Source organism: Labrus mixtus, chromosome 18, assembly GCF_963584025.1.
Source record: "Labrus mixtus chromosome 18, fLabMix1.1, whole genome shotgun sequence".
NCBI classification, from domain to species: domain Eukaryota; kingdom Metazoa; phylum Chordata; class Actinopteri; order Labriformes; family Labridae; genus Labrus; species Labrus mixtus.
Window position 1 is genome coordinate 25,937,070 of NC_083629.1, and position 23,691 is coordinate 25,960,760.

General features: G+C 43.6%; 2 protein-coding genes across 2 annotated transcripts in view; both read right to left on the minus strand.

The window, feature by feature from the left end:
* Nucleotides 1-8,973, minus strand: part of golga5 (golgin A5) — a 9,078-nt gene extending 105 nt beyond the window's left edge. The window contains exons 1-13 of the mRNA XM_061063630.1: nucleotides 8,741-8,973; nucleotides 6,080-6,745; nucleotides 4,759-4,980; nucleotides 4,449-4,668; nucleotides 3,880-4,003; nucleotides 3,584-3,787; nucleotides 3,322-3,492; nucleotides 2,977-3,105; nucleotides 2,631-2,729; nucleotides 2,314-2,533; nucleotides 836-935; nucleotides 675-738; nucleotides 1-333 (exon numbers count right to left, since the gene is read on the minus strand). The exon at nucleotides 1-333 is cut by the window's left edge and continues 105 nt beyond it. Coding sequence (XP_060919613.1) covers nucleotides 253-333; nucleotides 675-738; nucleotides 836-935; nucleotides 2,314-2,533; nucleotides 2,631-2,729; nucleotides 2,977-3,105; nucleotides 3,322-3,492; nucleotides 3,584-3,787; nucleotides 3,880-4,003; nucleotides 4,449-4,668; nucleotides 4,759-4,980; nucleotides 6,080-6,737 — 2,292 coding nt within the window. The 5' untranslated portion in view covers nucleotides 6,738-6,745; nucleotides 8,741-8,973 and the 3' untranslated portion in view covers nucleotides 1-252. The remainder of the gene's footprint in view (nucleotides 334-674; nucleotides 739-835; nucleotides 936-2,313; nucleotides 2,534-2,630; nucleotides 2,730-2,976; nucleotides 3,106-3,321; nucleotides 3,493-3,583; nucleotides 3,788-3,879; nucleotides 4,004-4,448; nucleotides 4,669-4,758; nucleotides 4,981-6,079; nucleotides 6,746-8,740) is intronic.
* A 1,924-nt stretch (nucleotides 8,974-10,897) lies between these two features.
* rtf1 (RTF1 homolog, Paf1/RNA polymerase II complex component) lies at nucleotides 10,898-21,323 on the minus strand. Its single transcript, XM_061063633.1, has 18 exons — nucleotides 21,020-21,323; nucleotides 18,534-18,644; nucleotides 18,281-18,431; nucleotides 16,474-16,675; nucleotides 16,247-16,364; nucleotides 15,897-16,008; nucleotides 15,679-15,817; nucleotides 15,407-15,584; nucleotides 14,183-14,265; nucleotides 13,977-14,064; nucleotides 13,773-13,880; nucleotides 13,606-13,683; nucleotides 13,350-13,471; nucleotides 12,470-12,527; nucleotides 11,887-11,964; nucleotides 11,687-11,788; nucleotides 11,464-11,578; nucleotides 10,898-11,174 (listed from the first exon to the last, which is right to left on the minus strand). The coding sequence occupies exons 1-18, from the start codon at nucleotides 21,101-21,103 to the stop codon at nucleotides 11,068-11,070; spliced, it is 2,034 nt and encodes a 677-aa protein (XP_060919616.1). The 5' UTR covers nucleotides 21,104-21,323; the 3' UTR covers nucleotides 10,898-11,067.
* Nucleotides 21,324-23,691: the final 2,368 nt, after the last annotated feature.

A 23,691-nucleotide genomic window follows, 5' to 3' on the forward strand; every position in this document is an offset into this window, starting at 1 on the left:
GAGAGAGTTTGAGTTCAAGTCCTTCCAACAGACCACCAGTACAATATATATATATCACTCTGTAATTACTTTAAACCCTGTCAGTGTGGACAGCTGTCGTTTATTCATCTTCGGTTGGAAATAATAAAGAATAAATCAGAGGAAATGACTTGAATTCTTAGAATTTCTGTGCAAAACAGGGAGAGTCAGGAGCCAGCAGCTCGTCCACCGAGAGCAGGAGGAACAATCACACAATCCAGGAAACCACGACTTCTATCTGCCATCAGGATGACCGTGATGCATCTCTGGTGTGTACGTCAGGAGGACGATCATCACCCACAGGTGCAGGATCGCCTGGAAAAACAAGTTTTCATTTCTTTGATCATCCAGTAATCACACACACATTAACACACGTGATTAGCATCTGAAGAAGACGTCTCAAGCTAGAAACCTTCAGCTGGTTGGGAACAAATGTGCAGAAACAAGAAACCCAGACTATTGGAAACACTACAAAGACTAAGAGAGAGCACAAAGTCAAAGTTAAACACAAGAGAAGTCAACGTCAAAAGTTTGCTGTTTTTTTTTTTCTTCCTTCTGTTTTAGTTTTTTTTCTTTATGCTCTGAAATGTCTTTTAATGTCAAAATAAAAAGTACTCGCACACAAAGCACAGAATGACAGTTCTTTAAATCCTCACCATGTACAGGATAACAAAAACTCTGGCTGCAGGGTAGCGTCTCAAGAAGATACCGAGTCGGATGCTGAAATGATAAAAAGTCCCATTAAAAACCACGGCTCATGTCCCACACAGGGAAACAGTGTGATTACAGAGAACAGTATCAGTGAGGTCAAAGGTACCTGAAACGATCAATGGTGCTGGCTGCCTTTCGTACTTGTCCGTAAACTCCCGGACTGTCCTGATCGCTGAACAGGATCGGTGTGTTTCTTTGTCTTGCCCCTGGAATATAACAAACGTTATTGGTGAACGAGGATCCTGAAGTTTACACGCTGAGGATGCATGTGTGAACGCAAACAGACAGATTTTTCACCGACTTTATACAGAATTTTTTCCTGGCAGGCCTGTTCTAAATGTTTCCCGTGAAGTCGGGGTGAGCTGATGTGCTCTCACAGTACGAGTTCAATCAGGGCGCAGCATTTACAATTGTCAATAAAGTTTCCTTCAAGTTTCCCCGCCGACAGAGCAAGCCAACTTTTAGCTAAATCACTAATCTTCCCTGTCAGCTGGAGGTCTGCAGATATTTCCTGCCAACGTTTCTCTAGTTCAGATCTTCGGTGAACGGACGTGTAAGACACATCAACCAGGCATGCCTGCTGTTACCATGGCGATATCAGACAATGTTTGACGGCTTGCCCTGGCTCAATCAGGAAAAAAAGCCCTGTAGTCGTTGAATCAACACATGGCTCTGCTCTCACTGTGTGAGTGTGTGTAGTCGTTGAATCAACACATGGCTCTGCTCTCACTGTGTGAGTGTGTGTAGTCGTTGAATCAACACATGGCTCTGCTCTCACTGTGTGAGTGTGTGTAGTCGTTGAATCAACACATGGCTCTGCTCTCACTGTGTGAGTGTGTGTAGTCGTTGAATCAACACATGGCTCTGCTCTCACTGTGTGAGTGTGTGTAGTCGTTGAATCAACACATGGCTCTGCTCTCACTGTGTGAGTGTGTGTAGTCGTTGAATCAACACATGGCTCTGCTCTCACTGTGTGAGTGTGTGTAGTCGTGGAATCAACACATGGCTCTGCTCTCACTGTGTGAGTGTGTGTAGTCGTGGAATCAACACATGGCTCTGCTCTCACTGTGTGAGTGTGTGTAGTCGTTGAATCAACACATGGCTCTGCTCTCACTGTGTGAGTGTGTGTAGTCGTTGAATCAACACATGGCTCTGCTCTCACTGTGTGAGTGTGTGTAGTCGTGGAATCAACACATGGCTCTGCTCTCACTGTGTGAGTGTGTGTAGTCGTGGAATCAACACATGGCTCTGCTCTCACTGTGTGAGTGTGTGTAGTCGTTGAATCAACACATGGCTCTGCTCTCACTGTGTGAGTGTGTGTAGTCGTTGAATCAACACATGGCTCTGCTCTCACTGTGTGAGTGTGTGTAGTCGTTGAATCAACACATGGCTCTGCTCTCACTGTGTGAGTGTGTGTAGTCGTGGATCGGGCTGAAATTTGTCCCAACTTCAGAATCAGTCGTGTGATTAGTTAAAAATCGACGTGAGCTTGTTCTACGTCTGCCCAGCTTCAACCATATCATCGACCTGTGGTTAGAATATTACACACATGGTTTCTCTCTCTCTCCTGATAAACGCTCGTACCTGGTCCCTCCAGACCGCTCATGTTGATGGCCGGCCCTCCGCTCTGTCCGCTCTGAGCGTTCTTCAGCTGCTGCTCCAGACGCTCCAGCTGGAAGACCAAAGAGCTCTTCTCTGTGCCCAGAGCCTCCAGCATGGTCTGCTTCTGGATCAGAGTCTCCGTCAGCTGGTGGAGGCGATTCTCCAGCTCCGCTTGGCTGTTGCTCAGAGTCTTGTTGGTCAACTGCAAGATTAGATATTTACATTAAACTTTACGTCTCCCTGGCAGAGAGCGATGTTGGCTCTGACTCCAACACACCGTGCAGTTAAAAGGGACTGACCTGGTTCCTCAGTTTCTGGATTTCGTCTTCTCGGTCCTTGACTCTGCTCTGCAGGGTGGTTTTTGCTCGATGGTTCTCCTCCTCCAGGTACTGCAGCTCCTAAGATGCAAGAACAATAATCCACAGAATACAAGGCTTTACTCAGATATGTTGATGAAGGTTTTATTAAAGAAATATATCTGTGATGGTTTCATAAACTTTTTGTTGATAAGACGTTTTTTTAAAAGTCAGTAATCCGTTTGAAAAAAAGGTCTTTGACAGACCAACCAGATGTCACCTTTAAAATAAATCTAATTAGAACATTGAATCACGTCAGTGCTCACTGAGTATCCTCCCTCCATCTTACCTGTTTGTAGCGCTCGACCTCAGCCTCCACCTCCTGCTTAGCTCGGCTATGTGCAGCCTGTTGCTCCTCTAGCTGCACCTGCTGCTCCCGCCACGTCTCCGCCTCCGTTAGAGCCTGATTCTCCAAATCCTGTCAGAGGAGAAACACATGTTTACAGCTGAACCGATATCTGAGCTGCCGACGTTTACAATAAAAAGTTAGGCACTCAAATCAAACTTCTGTATCTTGCAGGAGGAATGAAGAACAACCCTCCCCGTCACATTTATCAAACAGGAAACAGAAACAGTTTGAGGTTTGTATTCACTCCTACTCTGTCGAGACTTTCGACCTTTCACATCATCTCACCTGGATTTCAGTCCGCAGCGTGTGCACCTGCCCCTGTAGTTTCTGGATCTCCTCCCTCTGCAGCTCCTTATCGTGACGCAGATCCTCCAGCTCCAGAGTCATGGACCCACTGCCCTCCAGGGTCTCCAGACCAGATCCCTCCTTCAGACTGCTGATCAACTTCTCTTTGGACTAGAAAACCGTTCAAACACAGAGAGCAGGTAAAGCCTCTGAAAACAAGCAGCAGAAAGTAACTCCATTCAAAAAGGACAGAAAGTCTTACCTGCAGGATGCGTGAAGCTTTGTGCTTGTAGTCCTGTAGCTCCTGTTTGGCGCTCTCGGCTGAAGCTTTGGAACTCTTCAGCTGCTGCTGGACCTCGTCGACCCGGAGCTTCTCCTCCGCAGCTCGTCGCTCTGCTGCCGTCACCGTCTCTGCCAGGGTCTGCCTCTCAGCCTCCACTTTGGACAGACGGCCAGCGTACTCACTCTGCACAAGAACAGAGGATTAGGACGTCTAATCATTCTGTCGAGATCTAACAGAGCTGAATATGAAGGAAGAAGAATGGTCGCCGTGTTCACCTGCATCTGCCGGTAGTTGTCCTGTTCCCTCCTGAGAGCCAGCTCAGCGTCTCGCAGCCTCTCCTGGATGGTTTCTATAGTCTGGTTGTGCATGCTGCTCCCTTCTGTGTGGTCCTGCATGATCCTAAAAGAAAACATCACAGTGTGTCTCACACATAGACGACACTCAGGCTCAAACACTCAACATTGAACATCGTGGAACGCCCTCCAGCAAACTCTAAGGATCAGAGTTCTTCCCTCTCTTCCAGAGTTTAGGAATTTGATTTCGAACAACTTTGTTTCAAATTGAAACTGTTTTAAATGATCTCAGTGGTTTTCTGAGTGTTTGATGTGTTTTTGCTTGTAATCTCGACGGCATTGGAAAGGAGGGAAACCTCAGTGTCTTTTCGAGAATAAATAAAAGGTTAGAAAATTCACTGATACATGCTAAATATAAGTGAGATGAGTTCCTCACATTTGATGCACATCGTTAAACTTCTAATGATTCAAGTTGAGGATTAAACTAAAGCGTCATTCTGTGGGAAACTCTGAACTGTCTAAAAAAAGCCTCCTGTGGTAAATGTTCTCACCTCGACTTTTCCTTCTGTGCCTCGTCTAACGCAGCACTGCGAGACTTCAGCAGCTGATCGGCTTCATCCAGTCGGATTTTCAGGACTGCGAGTTGACCGTCTTTGGCAGAGAGGGTTTCCGTGAGGTCATCAACATGTGAGCGAAGTTCACGCAGCATCCGGTCCGTCTGAGCCTGCTCCGAGTTCCACCGGTCTGCACGCAGGCGGGTCTGGTTCAGTTCTACAGGAGTGAATGGAAACAGATAAAAACTGAAGCAGAGGTGCAGAGATACAGGTCAGGACTGTTTCTGTGTGTTCTCTCCTCTCTTACCGTCTTGTAAGGATTTTGCTCTCTGGATGACCGACGCCATCTCCTGGTTGAGGGACGCCACCTCACTACGCAGCAGCTGGTTCTCCAGACGCAGACTGGACAGGATCTGACTCTGTGGCTCCTCTGTGGGAGGAGGAGGAGGAGGAGGAGAAGGAGGAGGAGGCTCCTGTCTGCTGGACTCCTGAGGGAGAGCAAACCCCGAGTCTGACCCCTCAGGTGTCTCTGTGGTGACCATGTGGGGGTTAAATGAAGAACACAGATATATCATTCAGACATTCAAAGCCTGAAAGAATCTGAAATCACAATTTATAGAAATGAGGAAACAAAAACATGGCCGCCCTTAAGGCTTTAAGACTTTAAATATCTACATTCAAAGCACATGAAAAAATGTGGAATTGAACCAGCGACCCTCCAGTTCCAAACCCAAGTCTAGACTAAGATACTGAACTCTAAACATATTGCTGTGAAATCCAAACAGAGACAGTCATCCTAATGAATCAAATACTTCTTAAAGTCTTTATATGTGATGTTTTGATCCAGCAGATGTCGCCCTTGAGCACCAGCATGAAACCAAAACAACTCGCGCTGCATTGTTGTGTTAGCATGCTAATGCTAGCGATCTTTATTCTGCTCGTATCTTCACACTGCATGTAAATTTACCTGAAATGAGCGTGATCTAGAAACACAGTTAAGCAGTGAGTACAGTATGTTATTCTTCTTTTCTCTAGTCCCTCAATTAAACAACTTTTATACACGAGGGGAGGAGTCAGCCGGCCGTCCGGACGATGTAAACAAAGTGAAGATAGGACTCTGAAAACTCTGAAAACATCACAAACAGTGGGACTCGGGTGTTACACCCATTGTAGACAGTCATGACTCACAGAGTTATTTTCAGAGGAGATACTTGATTTATATATTTAAGTGTGAAAAATCACAAATAAAGACTTTAATGCTCTGACTTTAAATATCTACATACAAAGCACATGAAAAAATGTGGAATTGAACCAGCGACCCTCCAGTTCCAAACCCAAGTCTAGACTAAGATACTGAACTCTAAACATATTACTGTGAAATCCAAACAGAGACAGTCATCCTAATGAATCAAATACTTCTTAAACCCAGTAAGTGGAGGATGTTCTCCACTAAGTTCATTTAGATTGTGTTGATGCTCCTTCTTTAAATGATTACCCTTATACCAGTTTATCACCTGGGTAGGACTGTTTATAAACGGGTCACACCCACATTTGTCTGAAAGCGCTGATGAAAGCCGCGGGCTGACACACGTTCATCTTTAACCTTCCAGGTTTGGTATTAATCCTACCTTGGCTCTGCTCTTTAGCCGAGCTCTCCTCTGATGTTTTGACGCTGTGAGCAGACAGCGAGCTCATACTGGAGGTCCTGGACACGCCCCTGGTGGAGGGGGGCGTCGACGGCGCGGAGGGGACGGGGTGAGGAGTGGTGGAAAGAGGCGGCGTCAGGTCTTGGGCCTCGGTGAACGGACCTGCCGCTTTCACAAGTTCTCTTCTTGAATCCCTCCTGCTGCTGACGGGGGGGTCCGAGCTGTTCAGGAAGTCAAACAGCATGTCGTCGTCCACTTCGTCCTGCTCGCTCTTTTTGGGCCTCACGAAGCCGGACGAGCCCTTGGAAGCGTTAGGCGCGGCGCTACCAGAACCAGACGGGCCGCCGCTCACGTTGGCGGTACCAGACAGCAGGGTCGCACTGGATCTCTTGATGTTTCCGGCTGCTGAGGAGATGAAGCTGGGGGCGTCGTGAGAGGATGTGTAGGTGTGATGCGTGGCAGCCACGTCCGTCTTGTACCCTGCGGTGTTGTACTCAGCTGTGACGACTGATTCTTCTCCATAAGACGAAGAGAAGGAGGATGACCTCTCCTGGTTCTTGGTCAGGGCTGTGGCGGCTCCCTGGTCCACTTTATTCAGGAAGTCTTCAGCTTTCCCGGCCAGATCAGTAAACCAAGACATTTTGTATCCTGAAGGCAGAGAGACAAAATCAGTGAGAAAGATTGATTTATTTAACTTGTGCTTTGTTAGCTTTACTCACACAGCACTTTGGATTGAGCTTTAGATGTTGAATGTGTGTGTGTGTGTGTGTGTGTGTGTGTGTGTGTGTGTGTGTGTGTGTGTGTGTGTGTGTGTGTGTGTGTGTGTGTGTGTGTTTGTCTCTGTGTGTGTGTGTGTGTGTGTGTTTGTCTCTGTGTGTGTGTGTGTGTGTGTGTTTGTCTCTGTGTGTGTGTCTGTCTCTGTGTGTGTGTGTGTGTGTGTGTGTGTGTGTCTCTGTCTGTGTCTCTGTGTGTGTGTGTGTGTGTGTGTGTGTGTGTCTCTGTCTCTGTGTCTGTCTCTGTGTGTGTGTGTGTGTGTGTGTGTGTGTGTGTCTCTGTCTCTGTGTGTGTCTCTGTGTGTGTGTGTGTGTGTGTCTGTGTGTGTGTGTGTGTGTGTGTGTGTCTCTGTGTGTGTCTCTGTGTGTGTGTGTGTGTGTGTCTGTGTGTGTGTGTCTGTGTGTGTCTCTGTCTCTGTGTGTGTCTCTGTGTCTGTGTGTGTGTGTCTCTGTGTGTGTGTGTGTGTGTGTGTGTGTGTCTGTGTGTGTCTCTGTCTCTGTGTGTGTGTGTGTGTGTGTGTGTGTGTGTCTCTGTGTGTGTGTGTGTGTGTGTGTGTGTGTCTGTGTGTGTCTCTGTCTCTGTGTGTGTGTGTGTGTGTGTGTGTGTGTGTGTGTGTGTGTGTGTGTGTGTGTGTGTGTGTCTCTGTGTGTGTGTGTGTGTGTGTGTGTGTGTCTGTGTGTGTCTGTGTGTGTGTGTGTGTGTGTGTGTGTGTGTGTGTGTGTGTGTCTGTGGTTTTGTTTTTTTGCTGTGCTGTCAGTCATGTAAACTGTATACTCAGTGATGCTTTTACACATCTGAAGTTCCTAACAGATTGAAGAGCCAATGATCAACAAAATAAAAACACCTTCAGTGTCGTCGATCAGCTTCTCAGTCTGCACGTTTACATTTGACTTGTTGTCTGGAGACGTGTGTTTAATGTTCATGAGGTCATCTAAAGCTAACCGTCAGCGTCTCTCAGATTAATTAATGCCAATTTAGTGGAGAAAAAAAGAGAAGAACAGCAGGCAGGCGTAGACATTGTGCTTTATAGCAAATATTACACAATGTTATCGCACATTTCATATTATTCTCATGTTTCTTCACTTTGTTTTGATGTTTTGATGTTTTGTGTGAAGTACTTTGAATTGCCTTATTTTTTAAATGTGCTTTACAAATAAACTTGCCTTGCCAGTCATAGGAAGGAAATAGGAATACATAGGACCATAAATCTTAAATTAGGAGTCTTATGATCGTTCAGCCTGAGAGACCAAACTCAGGGCAAACTGCTGCAGTTTATACTGTAAATCATTTATACTGTAAGTCATGATGCACCTGCACAGCTGCTCCAGTTCACCTGTGTACATGTTGTGTATATGGGTTAAATTGCATTTTTAATTGTAATTGGCAATAAAAAAAACTGATTCTGATTCTGAAATTCACTAAAACACACGGAGACTGTTTCATGTTAGAAGAAGAGAGTGTTGACAGATTTGAGCTTCTTAGCAGTTAAAGAGTTAAAGAGCAGCTCTAAAATATCCCCAACTGTTTTAATAATCCACTGAGTCATTGTTATGGACACATAAGACCATAACTCTTAGTTTTAGAGTCTTATATTCGTTGTTAGCCTGAGAGAACAAACTGGGGGCTGAACTCTCTGTACAGTTAGCATGCTAAGCTAAATAACTAAACAGAGTCAGGGCTGGTTTGTTTGTTTCTCACACGACACATAATGAATTAATATGTAAATACCTGGACTTACAGGTGATTTAACAATAGCTGACATCAGCTGTGTTTACGTTATCATTAAACTAATGTAAACACAGATCGACTCCATCACTGCTAAAGCTAACAGGCTAGCTGCTGGCTCGTACAGAGAAGCCGCTAACTTACCGTTTTAAATGACGTCACGGTGTGAAAACGTCTCCGGTCACCGGGCTACCGCCGGGGGTTCACTGCCGGACATGAAAGATGAAAACTGTTTATGAGATAAACACAGTCAGCTGTCATTATCTGTCCACAGGAGGATGTTAGCAGCTTCTCAATACGTGGACCAGGAAGCGCAGCGAGTCAGGACCCCAAACAGAGCGACTGCGGAAACGCCTGATCAAAAATTAACCAATGAGCGTTAAGATTCACATCATCCACCTCTTACCTGCGTGTACAGTACAGGTAATATTTACCTAACACTAACACTCTTATTATTTATTTAATCTGAGCAGGAACATTAATCAGAAGGTTTTACTGGATGGAAATTTATTTTTATTTTGGTTTTCAAAACACCTCACTAGAAAAAAAAAACATTTCCCCCTTTTTATTTTTAGTTTGCTCTTGTTTTTGTTTTTGTTTTATTAACGCATATTAGCATTATTTATTGCTAATATGTTATGCATTAAAGATATCCTTACATTCACAAACAGGAACCAATGGACATGCACTGACAGAGTGATGTCAGAGCGAGGGCGCTGCACACATTGAAAAAGTAGCTTGAATTAGCTTGTATTCTATGTTTAGCTCATTTCAAACATCTAAACTTTTAAAATATAAATGTTGTTGGAGCATCAGATAGCCTAGAGGTTGTGTCATGCACCCCATGTTCAGAGGCTATAGCGGCAGTGGGTGTGACTCCGACTTTGGCCCTTTGCTGCAGGTCACCCCCCCCCCCCCTCTCCTCCCTACATTTCCTGTACAAATGTCTAATTGAGAGCTTCCTATCATTCTTAGCAATTTGTCGCTCTTGCAGTGAGAACTAAATGAACATTTGTACATCCCTTTTCGAACATTTAAAATAACCTCCAACTGATGACTCACTACAGACGACACAAACTGACGGAGAACTTATGAAACAGTGCCTCTTTATTTTTTCTGCACTCACTCCAAAATGCATATTTACATGGCATGCCACATCAATACAGGAACTGACTATGGACACAATCGATAACACTTAGAATCTGCTCCAGAAGTCGAGCGCCGGGGAGAGTTTCCCCCAAGAACAACCGACCAGGAGATAAACAGAACACTTGTATAACCAGCCATAGAAAAGGGTTCCTCTTAAATCGGGGTCGTTTCAAAGACTTAAAAAGAGACAAATGTCTTTTTCCGCATGTGCTGAACTTTTTCACATTTGTCACGGAGGGCCGGCGCCACGTTTGAGATGATGGTGAACTCAATTTAGAAGAAAAAAAAAGAAAAAAAAAAAAAAGAACAAGGCTGTTAAAAGTCAAGCCGTAGGGGCAGATTTAGGAGGACAAGATTTACAACAGTAATTTATGTAAGAACACGCTGGTAACCTCCGTTAGATATCCACGGCCAGTCGTTCCAAAACGTCTCAACAATCTAAAGTCTTCTAAGAGAGATCGTCCTCGGTCACGCTCACAATCCACAAGCGCTGCGTCCTTTCAGAGTAAAACAAAAAAAGAGACGAGAGGAGTGGAGTCCAGAAGATCCAAAATTGCGGGTAAAGAAGTTAAATACATAAAAAAGAGACACAACCCGAAATATACGAGTGTGTGTGTGTGTGTGTGTGTGTGTGTGTGTGTGTGTGTGTGTGTGTGTGACGATGCAAATAAACAAAAACAAAAACAAAAATCTGGACAAGCTTCCTCTGAGATCCTTTAGCTCCATCAGTATTTCCTCTGTGTTCAGATAAACAGTCCGTTGTATGAACATTCAAAACACACGCGCCCAATCGCTCTCTCAACCGCACACACACTCGCACTCTCACTCAGCTGACCACACAACCGCACACACACACACACTCTCTCTGTCTCACACACACTCTCTCTCTCACACACACACACACACACACACTCTCTCTGTCTCACACACACTCTCTCTCACACACACACACACACACACAGACACACACTCTCTCTCTCTCACACACACACACACTCTCTCTCTCTCACACACACACACACTCACTCTCTCTCTCTCTCTCTCTCTCACACACACACACACACACACTCACTCTCTCTCTCTCTCTCTCTCTCACACACACACACACAGACACACACTCACTCTCTCTCTCTCACACACACACACACTCACTCTCTCTCTCTCACACACACACACACTCACTCTCTCTCTCTCACACACACACACACACACTCACTCTCTCTCTCTCTCTCTCACACACACACACACACACTCACTCTCTCTCTCTCTCTCTCACGCAGCCGGTTACACATGCGATGTGCTGGTCTGGAAGAGGGACCACATCAGATCAGCCCCCTCCTCTTCTTGTAGTCTTCCAGGTTGAGTGACCTGCGGGGGGCGCCGTCCTTCACCGGCAGCGCGTTGGAGCTCACGGACAGAGACTTTGCCTCTGAGGAAGAGAAGCCAAAAACGAATGTCAAGACACTGAGCTAACGACTCGATTAGCATCAAAGCTCATTTTAATATACATCCAGGACAGGTTGTCATGACAGCAGAATTTAAAAGTTTGATAAGATGCGAGTAAAAATCAAACCATCTCGATATCTGTTTCTATTGCTCGGGGTAATTTCTTGTTTTAAAGTACTAAGAATTGCAGAATTACACGTTGTATAGAGAATTATCTCGGTACTGAAAATTCAGACAACCTTCAGAATCATGGATCAGAAACGCGGTCTCACCTGCGTTGGGGACCTGAAGGTCGATCTTAACGTCAAAGTCGTGAACTTTAAACAAGTCCTCTGAGAGGTCAGTTGTTGGCTTAGGGACGTCTTTGTCTTTAAAGTCTGCTTGACCCTGGAATATAAAAAATACAAGAAAAAGAGTTCAGATGAATCAAATCAAAAACGTCTGATTGGATACAGGTGCTGACAGACGGGAACACACAGGTGTGTCTCTTCTTACCAGTTTGTTATTATCTGCGCTCGCAGGATCCCCTGCTGATCCAGAGCCGTACTTCTGGTTCAGGTGAGCCAGAATAGCTGCGTGGACTGACGGGTCCCGGGCCTGCAGAACCAGGAATAAAATCAGGTTTAAAGTTTAGTCCTCAGCTGTGTTTATTTCTCTTCTCAGAACGTGACATGAGATAATTAAATACGTCTTACGTTGGACACCATGGTGGGCTTGCACTGTCTTCGTGTGAAAGGATCCATCTGCTGGTTTTTAGCGTTTTGTCCTTCGGCCTGCAGGAAACAAAACGAGTAAAAACAGTGCTGTGACACAGCTCTGACCACCGGGTGAGGGTCAGGTGTTTAAAGAAGACGTTATCATACAAGCAACAGAAGAGATTATTTATAAAACACATTTTAATGATGACAGAACAAAGTGATGGAGCCTTCAGGTGCTTACAATACTTCAGGACAAACAAACCACAGGCTGCAGTACCCATTTTAAACACTAGGTGTCAGAGTTACATACTGCTCCTTTAGGTACCAAAGTGCTGCCGAACTAGCAGCAAGGACATCAAACACAGATATACATAGACTATAGAAATGGACGTCATGTCAGCACAACACATTATTGACTTATATCAGGGATGTGTCTGCTTCTCTCCACTCACTTTTCTCAGTTTTTCTGACATCACAATGTGCACACAACATCGGTGAAGTAATCATGACGTTTACTTTAAATTGGTCATTATTGTTTAAAATCCAAACCTTTACATTAATAACCATTAGTCACACTCACCACGAGAGCTTTCTCTGATTCAACGATGTTCCAGCTCCTGTTTCTCTGATTGATGTAGCTGAATGAGAAACAGAGTTGAAGAGTCAGAGACATAAAATCACAGTCACAACATTAACGTCTGTAAATAAACAAGCTATGAGTTATGTTAACATGCTCTTTATGTGCTGTTTGAATGTGAGAGACTTTGTGCACCTCGTCATAATATATAAAATTTACTTCGTGGCAACTGTGACCATGTTTTCAGGAAATAAAAGAAAGATTAAGAGTTTTCCTCAATAACTGTGTTTGTTGCTCGATCTGTTTTATTTAAAGGTCACATATTATAAAATCCTCTTCCCCATGTTCCTCTAACACTAACATGTGTCTCTAGTCCGTCTACAAACCCCCCAATGATGAGAAAAGTCCATCCTCTCCGTCTTCTGCCTGCTCCACTTTTCAGAAAATGTGTGCTCAAACAGGCCGTTTGGAGATTTTCCCTTCATGACATCACAAAGGGCAGTAGCCCCTCCCCCAGGTGGGTGACACTCCCACAGCTAGGTGTTTGTTCTGCCCTCTGAGTCTGCCTTCTCACCGTAAACAATAGGACATGGAGCGAGAAAGCCTGAGCCCTTCCAGAGAGGGGGCGTGGTCAGACACAGCTCATTTACATATTTAAAGGTACAGACACAGAAACAGCCTGTTCTGAGCAGGGCTGAAATAGAGGGGTTTATAGACATGATCAAATACAGGATCAGAGTGGATTTAGAACAAGAAACTTCACACACATGTTGAAGAGGAGCTCTGACACTTATTTACACTGAAGAAGAAGAGGAGGATATGTGACCTTTAAGAGAATGAGCGCTGAGATGTTTCCCAGTATTTAGATTTAAAGGGGACAGACCTGATGGCAGAGATGCTTTTGGTCCTCTGTCTGTCGAGCGCTTCCGCTCTTTCCTCGAGCTCGTTCAGCTCATCCTGGATCACTTTCACTTTGTCACCGTCTCCGCTCTCTTCTGCCATGGCCTTCAGTCAGGACGAACAAAGAGGAGGAGAGTTAGAGCAAATATGAACTGATGAGGGTCGGTGCACAGAGTCAGACACTGACACTGTATCAGGGTTTACACTGAGCTGCAGAGATCATCAACACCATATCTCACCTTATCTTTGAGGAGCTGCGTCTTCTTCATGGCATAGTTGGGCGGTGCTTTCCGGAATCTGTCCTTCTCTTTAACAATCTGCAGCAAAGAAGACAAACAACATTTTAGATTTACTCTGCTGGTTTTGGCACAACGCCCCGGGAGATCATGCAGACAAACAGACTCACATCCTCGATGTCTTTGTCGTTGAACTTGTAGTTCATAGCTTCTTTGATGGACTGCTCCTTTTTGGTGATTTCGTCCAGAGTCGGTACTTGCATCGCCGCGTCCAACATCTGAAGACGCAGAGAGAGACGATTAATGTCTTTATTCTGCGACGTGAGATGACTAATTACGACTGATTCTGCTGACTGCATTAATAACACACTCACCGCCTCTTTCCACTTCATGAACTCGTTTTCTGTGAACTCCTGATTCGACACAAACTCCAGCCTGAACACCCGCGTGTCGCCGCCGTGCCTGAGAGGACACACGGTCACAGTGTCACACACTTTGTAAACTAATGAAGCGGTCTGATCATGGTGACTGATCATCATGTTTGATGATATACACACAGTATCTGTAATCGAATACCAACCTTAACTGTAAACCTTTGTTTGTTCGCGTTGTCCCAAGCTGGTAAACTTTCGCCGTCTCTACCACATCCACGATTTCAGCGACCTTTAAAAAAACAACAGAGGACAAGAAATGTACCATAAACATCCAGAACACATTACACCTAAAGGACACAGTCTGTGTTCAGGTTAAAAGGTTTAAAGTGTCCAAGTCCAAGTTTCCATTGTGTTCATCAACGATCATTTTGTGTGTAGCTCTTTTAGTACCAGCTGTGTCCACCAGGTGGAGTTTGTTATCCTACTAGCTTCCTGTACACTAGTCGAGCTCTCAGCCTACGCTAAAGTTGTGAAGTTCAGACCCACAGCCCTCGAGTCTCTCTGCCCACCTCCTCTGCTCACTCGTCTTTAACTGAGAAGTCTTTAAATCAAAGCAGCAACAAGCTTCATACTGAACAGTAGACCCAAGGCCGGATTATCCACTAGGACAATCGCCCAGGGGACCGAGACCTTTAGAGGACCCAGGGCAGTAAGTGCGTCAGCAAAAAATCAGTTTAGATCTCGCTCTCTATCAAACCCTTCTCTGATTCTGTGGTAGAGGGCGGTGTAGTGTTGGTGGGCGGCAGAGTTCCAGAGGGGCACTTAAAAGGTACCGTCCAGGGGCGCGTTATTGTGTTAATTACCAAGATGGCGCGGCCGTGTCCAGACGCCGTCCGGGTTGCTCTGCTAATATTACTGTATTTATGCGTATTAGTGATTTGAGTGTTTATTGCATGGCCTTGCGGAACAGTCTTTACATTTCACTGCACATCTGTATGAGCATGTGACAAATAAAAGTCTTGAATCTAATCTGTCTCTTGAGTATACCGCCGTTTGCTTTAAATACGGGCAAATGCATGATTATGACCAGCCTGGTCCACGCTGCTTGATATCCCCCATCATGCTATGTGCAGGGAAGTGACCGCTTGGCGTGGTGGCTGAACTTGCGGTCATGACAAAGCGTGTCTGTGACAGCTTTCAAGTGATAATGGCGCCATAAAAAACCCCTCTAATCATTTAATACTGGTATATTAGATGCTGGGTAAACTGGACGCAGCCCAGTTAATGGATGAATAATAAAAGGTATTAAAGTCTGTCTTCTACATCAGATTTTACAGAAAAGCAGACTTCATCTTTAAGTCTCACTGTCAACATGGTTTGAACACACTCTGAACTCTGAACATGAAGGTGAACCTCTCAGCTCATCTTACCCTATAAACTGGTTTACTGCTGTTGTTCCCGATGCCTATCCTCACGAAGCAGCCCGTCACCGTCTTAGCGAAGAAGGGCATGTGGCACCAGCGCTCCAGCTTGTGTCTGGACAGGCGGATCCTGTTGAGCTCGTCTGGTAGAGAGACGGGCTGCGACTTGGGCGGAGTTTCTTCTTTTCTGTTCAGAGAAAAAAACGAGTAAAAAATTCTTTAAATAAAAAGGAAAAGAAGATTCTGTGACTGACGTGTCCGAGGAGCAGAATGAAACATACTCGTCTTCATCGTAAGACGATGACCGGGAACTCCGATCACTTTTGACCGATGACTTGTCGTCGTCTTCCTCCTCCTCCTCTTCATCGTCTGAGTACACCTCGCTCGTCTTCAGGGGCTGACGTTTGGCCAACAGTTCAGCTGCTCGCCACAGAGAGGAAAACGTTTTGAGCTTTGAGAACAGAAATCATCACAGAGGAGAAACAAACATCACACCGACCTGTTTTGTTCTTCTTCTTCTCTCGCTCAGCTTTCAGCTCCTCCATGGCCTGAGTCTTTTTGTCGAGCTTCTCGTCCCGTTTGGACCGCCGCTCTTTGTTGTGTGACATCACCTACAGAACGCAGAGTTGTACATAGTAAGAACGTACGCTCTCTCACAAAATCTGACGAGAGCGCGTCTGTTCCAAAAAGAGAATCTCAACACTGACAGCAGGCTCTCGGGTCTAAGCATCAACGTTATATGAAATTAAATACAATATGATTGTGTCACCTTTAGCAGTGAAGCATTGCATGACACATTTTATCAAAATATGATCTGTCAAATATTGTGGGAAATGTCCCTGAACTCACCACTTGTGTGTCTTGAACCTGGGACAGCTTCCTCTTTTCTTGCTCTTCCTCCTGTTTCTTCTTCTTCTCCTCTTTCTCCTTCTTCTTCGCTGTCTTCAGCTTCTTCTTAATTTCAAAACTGTTGAAACAAGCAGAGTAAACATTTGAGAAATAATGAACACTTCTGATGTTTCACTGATATTGGAGGTTTCTGATTTTTGTTCAGTCCCCGTCTCTTCCCCACTCACCGTCTCTTCAGCACCTCTCTCTTTTCGATTCTGTTGAACAGTTCCTGCTCTCTCTCCTTCTCCGTCATCTGCTCCAGCCGAGCTCTGTCCTCAGCGTCTCCCATCAAGTCATCGTCGTAGCCGTCCCTGAACACCTCGTCTTCAGAGGAGTCGGAGTCGGAGCTGGAGGACGAACTGTTGCTCTCTGAATCAGAAACCTCGCCTGATAAAAACAAAAAGGGACAGAAGTCATTTAGCCAACTTCACAAGAGTATATTTATATGTTTTTTGTAAAGCGTTTACACCTGCAGAAAACTCCTGAAGTTTTCTTTCTGAGCGTCATGTGTGAACACAAACAGCTGAATGTTTCTCTCTGACTTTATCCTCCAGCCTCTTCGTATTTATTCTCCCGCTGTGAGGAGCATATGCCTCTCGAGATAACACTTATTATGAATACAAATAAAGATTGACTGATGTGTGAACAACCAGATCAGGAGGATTTCAGGGGCAATCCTGCTGAAACTATCTAGAAATATTGAACTTCTTTTTGTAAAACGTTATCTTTCTAATTGACAACAGGACAGTACATTATTGTTATTTCTGCCTCACCATGGATGGTGGTCCAAAAGAAAGGGGACCCTGTCTTGTTAAAGTTCTCGGTCAAAAACAACTTTATGTCTCAAGATTTAAATGCAGCTGTTAGACGAGCTTTTAAAAGCTGAGCAAAAGTCAGAGGAGGAAGAGACGTCGAGCTGTTTTTAAAGTGGAAGGTTGGGATTAAAAAGGGCCTGTGATGGTTTAAAAGTCAAATTTTAAACAAGCAGCAAAAACTCGTAGAGCCTTTTAGAGTACTAAGACTTTTTCTCAGACTTCATCCCCCGACTTGAATTTGGACCATGTTTTTCCAGGACTTTCTCCAGGTTTTCCTTGCCCATGTTAGTGCCTGGCTTAGACCCGACACTGTGGGATATAAATTGGATGATGAGGATAAGAACATTACTCATCTAATCCCAGCGACCTGAAACACCTGAGGACACGGCGCCCTGTAATTGACACTTCAGAACGCCGCTCGCTCCTCTGCTTTGCCTTTTCTGTACGACGAGATTAACCAGAAATCATGAGCATATTTGTTTTAACGTAAGTGGATCGTTAGTGGACGTCTCGACCACTGCCACAAGTTCCTTAGCTTTCATTACACATTCGGGCCAAAGGATATATTGTTTACCATCACAAGATTAATGTGTGCACGCGCTACAGTCACATTGCAGGACGAGCGAGTGGCCTGAAGCTCGACGTGCTTCCACATGGCTGTTGATGCAAAACCAAAGCCACCATTTTTCCTGTTTCCATGACTACTGCACAATAAAAGTGTGTCTGATATCACCGTCAAAGAACTGAGAGTCTCTGCGTCTCCTGCATGTAGAAAATGTTCAGGCCACAGAGGGCGCTGCTGCTGCCGTCACATAAACACCGTCAAGACGCTCAATCACAGATTTGAAATTTTTACTTTCTCTATGTATCTTTTTTTATTCAAAATTTGAGATTTTATGTTTGTTTGTTTCTCTTAACTTTATTGTTTGTTTGAATGAAATAAAATGTACAAATAAAAAATATGTCAGCAGCACCTCGTACCTCTACTGGTTAACGCTGTGGTCACATATACGGAGCGTTAACGGAGCGGTTGTGTGGCCGATTGTTTACTTTTAGCGTCTCCACCTGCAGCTCACAGCGACATGTTGTGTGAGTCACAGGCAGCTCAACACGCCGAGCTTTAGTTTAATCAGAGGATATAATGACGGGGCTGCTCGTGAGCAGTGGACACACGTACCCTCCTCCGGAGCTGAACTCTCCGCTGAGCTGTCTCCATCTGAGCTGCCGGACGCCGTCGCTTTATTAACCTTCTTCTTCGTAGTGTTTTTCTTGTCAGACCCTTTCCCGGGCTTAACCTTCTTTTTGCCTTTGGTTCCACCCACCGTCCACTAAACAAGACGGATAAAAATCAATTTGATTATTAGAATAGCTTCAGCTGTGAGGGAGCGTTAGTCTCTCTTCTTAGAGAGCAAACACGAAAACAGTCTTACCTCATCGTCGCTGTCGGAGGTCTCAGAGTCTGTAGAAGCTGCAGGTTTGCTCACAGGTTCTTCCTGCTCACCTGAATCGACCCTCTTCCTCTTCGCCAAGGACAAGAGCTCCTGAAAACGAGAACGAGGGGATTAGGTTAAGAAAAAACGACTTGTACGAAATCCACTGAATGCTAATATCGGTCAATTTTATCGGCTGGTCGGTTTATCGGTCGGGATCTAAAAAAAACAACCTAATAGCTCAGATTGGCTATAAATGTTTCTTTGGTTGCAGTGAACCAAAATCACATGAAGGAAAGTCTCATTCAGAGGCGGGATGTCTGTGCTGAAGTTACAAACAAGGTGAGGAATATCAGAATTGTAATTTGCACATAGCAGGAAATCATCCTGCACACAGCTGATTAGCTGATATAAGAGTTGCTGACACGCCGAGCAGTCAGCAGTAAATATGTTTTATTTTTATTGTTTTGCAGCCGTCACTCTCCCACAGGGATAATAACACGAACCCAGCCTCAACTGGTCATCATAAAACATCCTGATGGAGGGTGTGAGCAGCAATTTGTCTCTTTATGCAGAACTCTGATTCTCAACAGGGCCTGAAAACATCTGGACAAGATCTGTCACTGAAGCAGACAGTTGGGTCCAATCAAATAATCCTGCACACGTACATCATGTATCTGAACTTCTGTAATGCACTTTATCAACATCAGTGCAAAAGATGCTGTGACTGATTTACTGTCATCACTATTCTCAGTGAAGCAGAAACTCCAGGCCTCATTATCTTCTGCTGAGTTTCACACACAGGTTAGATATCAAAAGTTGTAATTCAGAACTCCTCAGCAGAGTGAGGTGACAGATGATGATCAGACAGTTTGATCTGCTCCTTAAACTCATCAACAGTTGTGTTAAAACATAGAATACTGAAGTAATGCCAGCAAAGACTCTCTCTGCCTGGTTTTTCTGTATGTCCACTCCAGCATGTATCGCAAAAATCGACAATAAAGATGACTTTCACTTGACAAAGGAGGTCCTGTTGTTATTAGAATTTTCAACTATTTCAACACCATGAGTTTTAAAACGATATAACCTCAGTAGGGCTGGGAAATATGGACCAAAACTCATATCTCCATATTGTTTAGCTGAATGGAGATACTCGATATATATCAATATGTATTTTATTAACAGTGAAAACACATGAAAAATAAACTACCTGTTTGTGAATTTAAAAAGTAATATTATAAAATAAAAATGTTCCTTAAATACAATAAAAGAGAGAGAGAGAGGAGGAGCAGGGTGAAGAGGGACAGACAGTCAGTCATCATCAGTGAGATGAGATAAAGGTGACTTGGCACCTCTGTAACGTTATTTTAATGAAACATAAACTATATCCATATTAACGATGTTGTCTTACCCTATATCTTGTTTGACAATATATCGATATATCTGAAAAACTCCATATATTTCCCAGCCCTAAACCTCGGTTATTTTCATGATCGACAGCAACGAAAAGTACCAAAAATTTCAGAAAAGTTCAGATCTTCGGTTACATGTTAACTGAAAGCTTCTGCGAGTGTAAGAGAGCGAAAACTGTTTCAACGCCAACATTAACGTTTCCAACATATTTGTGCAATTTTGACATGTGTGCTGGAAGTTGGTAATTAAAAACAAGAAATGATCCAATCCTTGGTGCTCAGTAGGCCTGCACGATATGAGAAAAGTATGGATGTGTGATCACATTGTTTGACTTTGTAATAAGGATATTAACTGTCTGCATAAACATGGCTGAGACCAATTACTGCTCACACTCTTTGTTTTGAGAACTTCTTTAAAATCCCAGACTGCCTCTTTTTATTGACAAACCTTCCAGTTAATGATGATGATTATTATTATGGATGCATCAGACCTGTGCAGCCCTGCAGACTCTCCTCAGTCTGTTTGACAACAACACAGAAATAGACCTACAGCTCATGACGTCACTCTGAAGGTTCTTCTGCTGCAGCTTCAGTCGGTGCTCACATCTTCCTGTTCCCTGAGTCTGATCTCTAAAACATTCATCAAACTGTACACAACACCAGTGAAGCCCATCACTACCCGAAACCACTAACAGACCCGAAACCACTAAAAGACCCGAAACCACTAACAGAGCCTCAGCGCGGGAGTTTAGTCCCGATGTAACTCACCATGATGAGCTGAGAGTCACCTTAACGTTAGCACAGCTCGGCTAATTGATGCTAATTCTTTGATTACTATACAAACTGAATATTTCTCCTCGTGTCTGAAAGTCTGACTGAAACACCTCAGTCTGAACAAACTATTTATTTACCTTTAAGCACTTTGAATATGAGGTAAATAAAGCTCTCTATCGTGTTGTTCGAGCGAGGCCAAACACAGCGCAGTCAGTTAGCACACATTAGCATCTCCTCGACCTGTTTTCACAACTTAAACGGGCAGTTAGCTTTCACAAACTGAGAGAATCGCGCACCTACCTGATCTAAATTGTCGTCGCTGGCGCTGTCTTCGGAGTCAGAGTCAATCACGACCCGACCTTTCCGCTTCTTTACATTCACCATGATTAGCTGCGCGGCTAACCTGCTAGCCACCTCCGTGTCGTCTAGCAAGTCGGCTCTGCAGTCAGCCACACAAAGGCAGTACTGAGCATGCGCGCCCGGCTTGAAAACATATAGTTACCGCTCGTGTTTAAAGTTCTCACAACGAGACAAAATACTAAACGTGTCCGTGACTCTCATGTTGTTTTATTACATTAGTTTGAATAAGGAAAAGGCAGCAAAGTGAGAGAGTACATTTACAGTAAGTAGAGAGCGGAACTACTTATTGATAACAGGTGCGTCACTCCGGACAGAAATCTTTGTAGCACGCGAGGTGCGTTCAAGATCCAACTGTTTATGTTGTAAATCTGCCGTTCGTTGTTCGCTTAGAGACATTTGTTTCCTGAACGCAGCCCGACCTCTTCCGCTGTGCGTACCGTGTGGACACCGACAACCTTGGATTAGTAAACGAGTGAACACGACCGGGTTATGAATCCTATCAGTTATATTACAGTGTTTATTTTAAAGATATAAATCTTTGTTCAAACTAAACCGAGGACTGAAGCCGGTGAAACATCCCTCTTCCTCCTCCTCCTCCTCCTCCTCCTCCTCTTCATCTTTCCGGTTCAACATGGTCACAGTAAGTCTCACCTGATAATGCTAACACACTAGAGTCAGAGTAAACCTTACATTTATTCATGGTAACGTTTTATGTTTCTAACTGTCTTCCTAACTTGGCTGTAAGTGACTGTTCGTTATTTTTGATATGTTTATTTCATCAGTTTAACTGAAGTGTCACAACATGATTAAATCTCATTCATATCAGCTGTACATATTTAACACGTGTAATTAAGGCTGCACAATATATCACAAAAGAATCTGACTGACAGTTTGTCTGAATGTTGTGTGTCTGTGTCTCTCCGGTAAAACGAGTAGATGTCAGCTGGATTAAATGTGTGTGTTTATATATTTTTCTACAGAATAGTTTACAGTACATGTTGACATCATCCTTTCTTGTCGGGTCATTAAGATTAGGAACATTTCATCTCTTTTTAAAGTCAGTCAACACGATCTTCATAACCCATGAACAAAGAGAAAGAGAAACTTTATTGATTTAAATGTTTGAATTACAGCAGCTCAAGAAAACAGGAAACAGGAATATAATTATTAAAAATACATTTATATTGTAATAATATATTTACATCCGTTAAATAAAAAAATACAATAATAGAAAATTACACGATATGTCCACTTCCACTTCAAAACACTCACAGTGTGTAGCATGAAGTGGTAAAGCTGTTAAACAGTCTGTCAAACAGTCTGTCAAACAGTCTGTCAAACAGTCTGTCAAACAGTCTGTTTAACAGTCTGTCAAACAGTCTGTCAAACAGTCTGTTAAACAGTCTGTCAAACAGTCTGTCAAACAGTCTGTCAAACAGTCTGTTTAACAGTCTGTTAAACAGTCTGTTAAACAGTCTGAATAAACAGTCTGAATAAACAGTCTGTCAAACAGTCTGTCAAACAGTCTGTCAAACAGTCTGAATAAACAGTCTGTTAAACAGTCTGTTAAACAGTCTGTCAAACAGTCTGTTAAACAGTCTGTCAAACAGTCTGTCAAACAGTCTGTTTAACAGTCTGTCAAACAGTCTGTCAAACAGTCTGAATAAACAGTCTGTTAAACAGTCTGTTAAACAGTCTGTCAAACAGTCTGTCAAACAGTCTGTTAAACAGTCTGTTAAACAGTCTGTCAAACAGTCTGAATAAACAGTCTGTCAAACAGTCTGTCAAACAGTCTGTCAAACAGTCTGTGAAACAGTCTGAATAAACAGTCTGTTAAACAGTCTGTCAAACAGTCTGAATAAACAGTCTGTCAAACAGTCTGTCAAACAGTCTGAATAAACAGTCTGTCAAACAGTCTGTCAAACAGTCTGAATAAACAGTCTGTTAAACAGTCTGTTAAACAGTCTGTCAAACAGTCTGAATAAACAGTCTGTCAAACAGTCTGTCAAACAGTCTGAATAAACAGTCTGTCAAACAGTCTGTCAAACAGTCTGAATAAACAGTCTGTTAAACAGTCTGTTAAACAGTCTGTTAAACAGTCTGAATAAACAGTCTGATTAAACAGTCTGAATAAACAGTCTGAATAAACAGTCTGTTAAACAGTCTGTCAAACAGTCTGTCAAACAGTCTGAATAAACAGTCTGTTAAACAGTCTGTTAAACAGTCTGTTAAACAGTCTGTCAAACAGTCTGTTAAACAGTCTGTTAAACAGTCTGAATAAACAGTCTGTTAAACAGTCTGTTAAACAGTCTGTTAAACAGTCTGTTAAACAGTCTGTCAAACAGTCTGTCAAACAGTCTGTCAAACAGTCTGTCAAACAGTCTGTTAAACAGTCTGAATAAACAGTCTGAATAAACAGTCTGTTAAACAGTCTGTTAAACAGTCTGAATAAACAGTCTGTTAAACAGTCTGTTAAACAGTCTGAATAAACAGTCTGTTAAACAGTCTGTCAAACAGTCTGATTAAACAGTCTGAATAAACAGTCTGTTAAACAGTCTGTCAAACAGTCTGAATAAACAGTCTGTCAAACAGTCTGTCAAACAGTCTGTTAA

Bases quoted from the DNA above. Each gene is read 5' to 3' on its own strand.
- rtf1 (XM_061063633.1), bottom strand. From the start codon at position 21,103: ATGGTGAATGTAAAGAAGCGGAAAGGTCGGGTCGTGATTGACTCTGAC. The intron at 16,676-18,280 runs GTACGTGTGTCC...TGTTTTTATCAG, and splicing joins GAGTTCAGCTCCGGAGGAGG to GCGAGGTTTCTGATTCAGAG. The intron at 15,818-15,896 runs GTCGGTGTGATG...TGTGGCGAGCAG, and splicing joins GAAGAAGAAGAACAAAACAG to CTGAACTGTTGGCCAAACGT.